Consider the following 268-nt stretch of genomic DNA (forward strand, 5'->3'; position numbering starts at 1 on the left):
GCCCAGGTGTCCCCCTGCCACCGCCTGCCTCCCTCTGCCTCCCGTTGCCATGGTTTTCTCTTCTGCCTCCCCCAGTGCTTCATGAACTCCATCCTGCAGTGCCTAAGCAACACCAAGGAGCTGCGGGATTACTGCCTGCAGAACCAGTACCTGCGGGACCTCAACAACAACAGCCGCATGCGCACCGCGCTCATGTCAGGTAACCGTCACTCACTGGCCTCTGGCTCCGCACCCTGTGGGGCTTCCCTGCAGCACGTCCCTGCAGCAC

General features: G+C 62.7%; 1 protein-coding gene across 1 annotated transcript in view; it reads left to right on the plus strand.

Moving 5' to 3' along the window:
- Positions 1 to 75: 75 nt before the first annotated feature.
- The window catches only part of USP2 (ubiquitin specific peptidase 2), a gene marked incomplete at its 5' end in the record, with an annotated part of 2323 nt that continues 2130 nt past the window's right edge, over positions 76 to 268 (plus strand). Inside the window, 1 exon segment of the mRNA XM_010085009.1 lies at positions 76 to 199. Coding sequence (XP_010083311.1) covers positions 76 to 199 — 124 coding nt within the window.

This window comes from Pterocles gutturalis, unplaced genomic scaffold (assembly GCF_000699245.1).
Source record: "Pterocles gutturalis isolate BGI_N339 unplaced genomic scaffold, ASM69924v1 scaffold26710, whole genome shotgun sequence".
In the NCBI taxonomy this organism is placed as follows: domain Eukaryota; kingdom Metazoa; phylum Chordata; class Aves; order Pterocliformes; family Pteroclidae; genus Pterocles; species Pterocles gutturalis.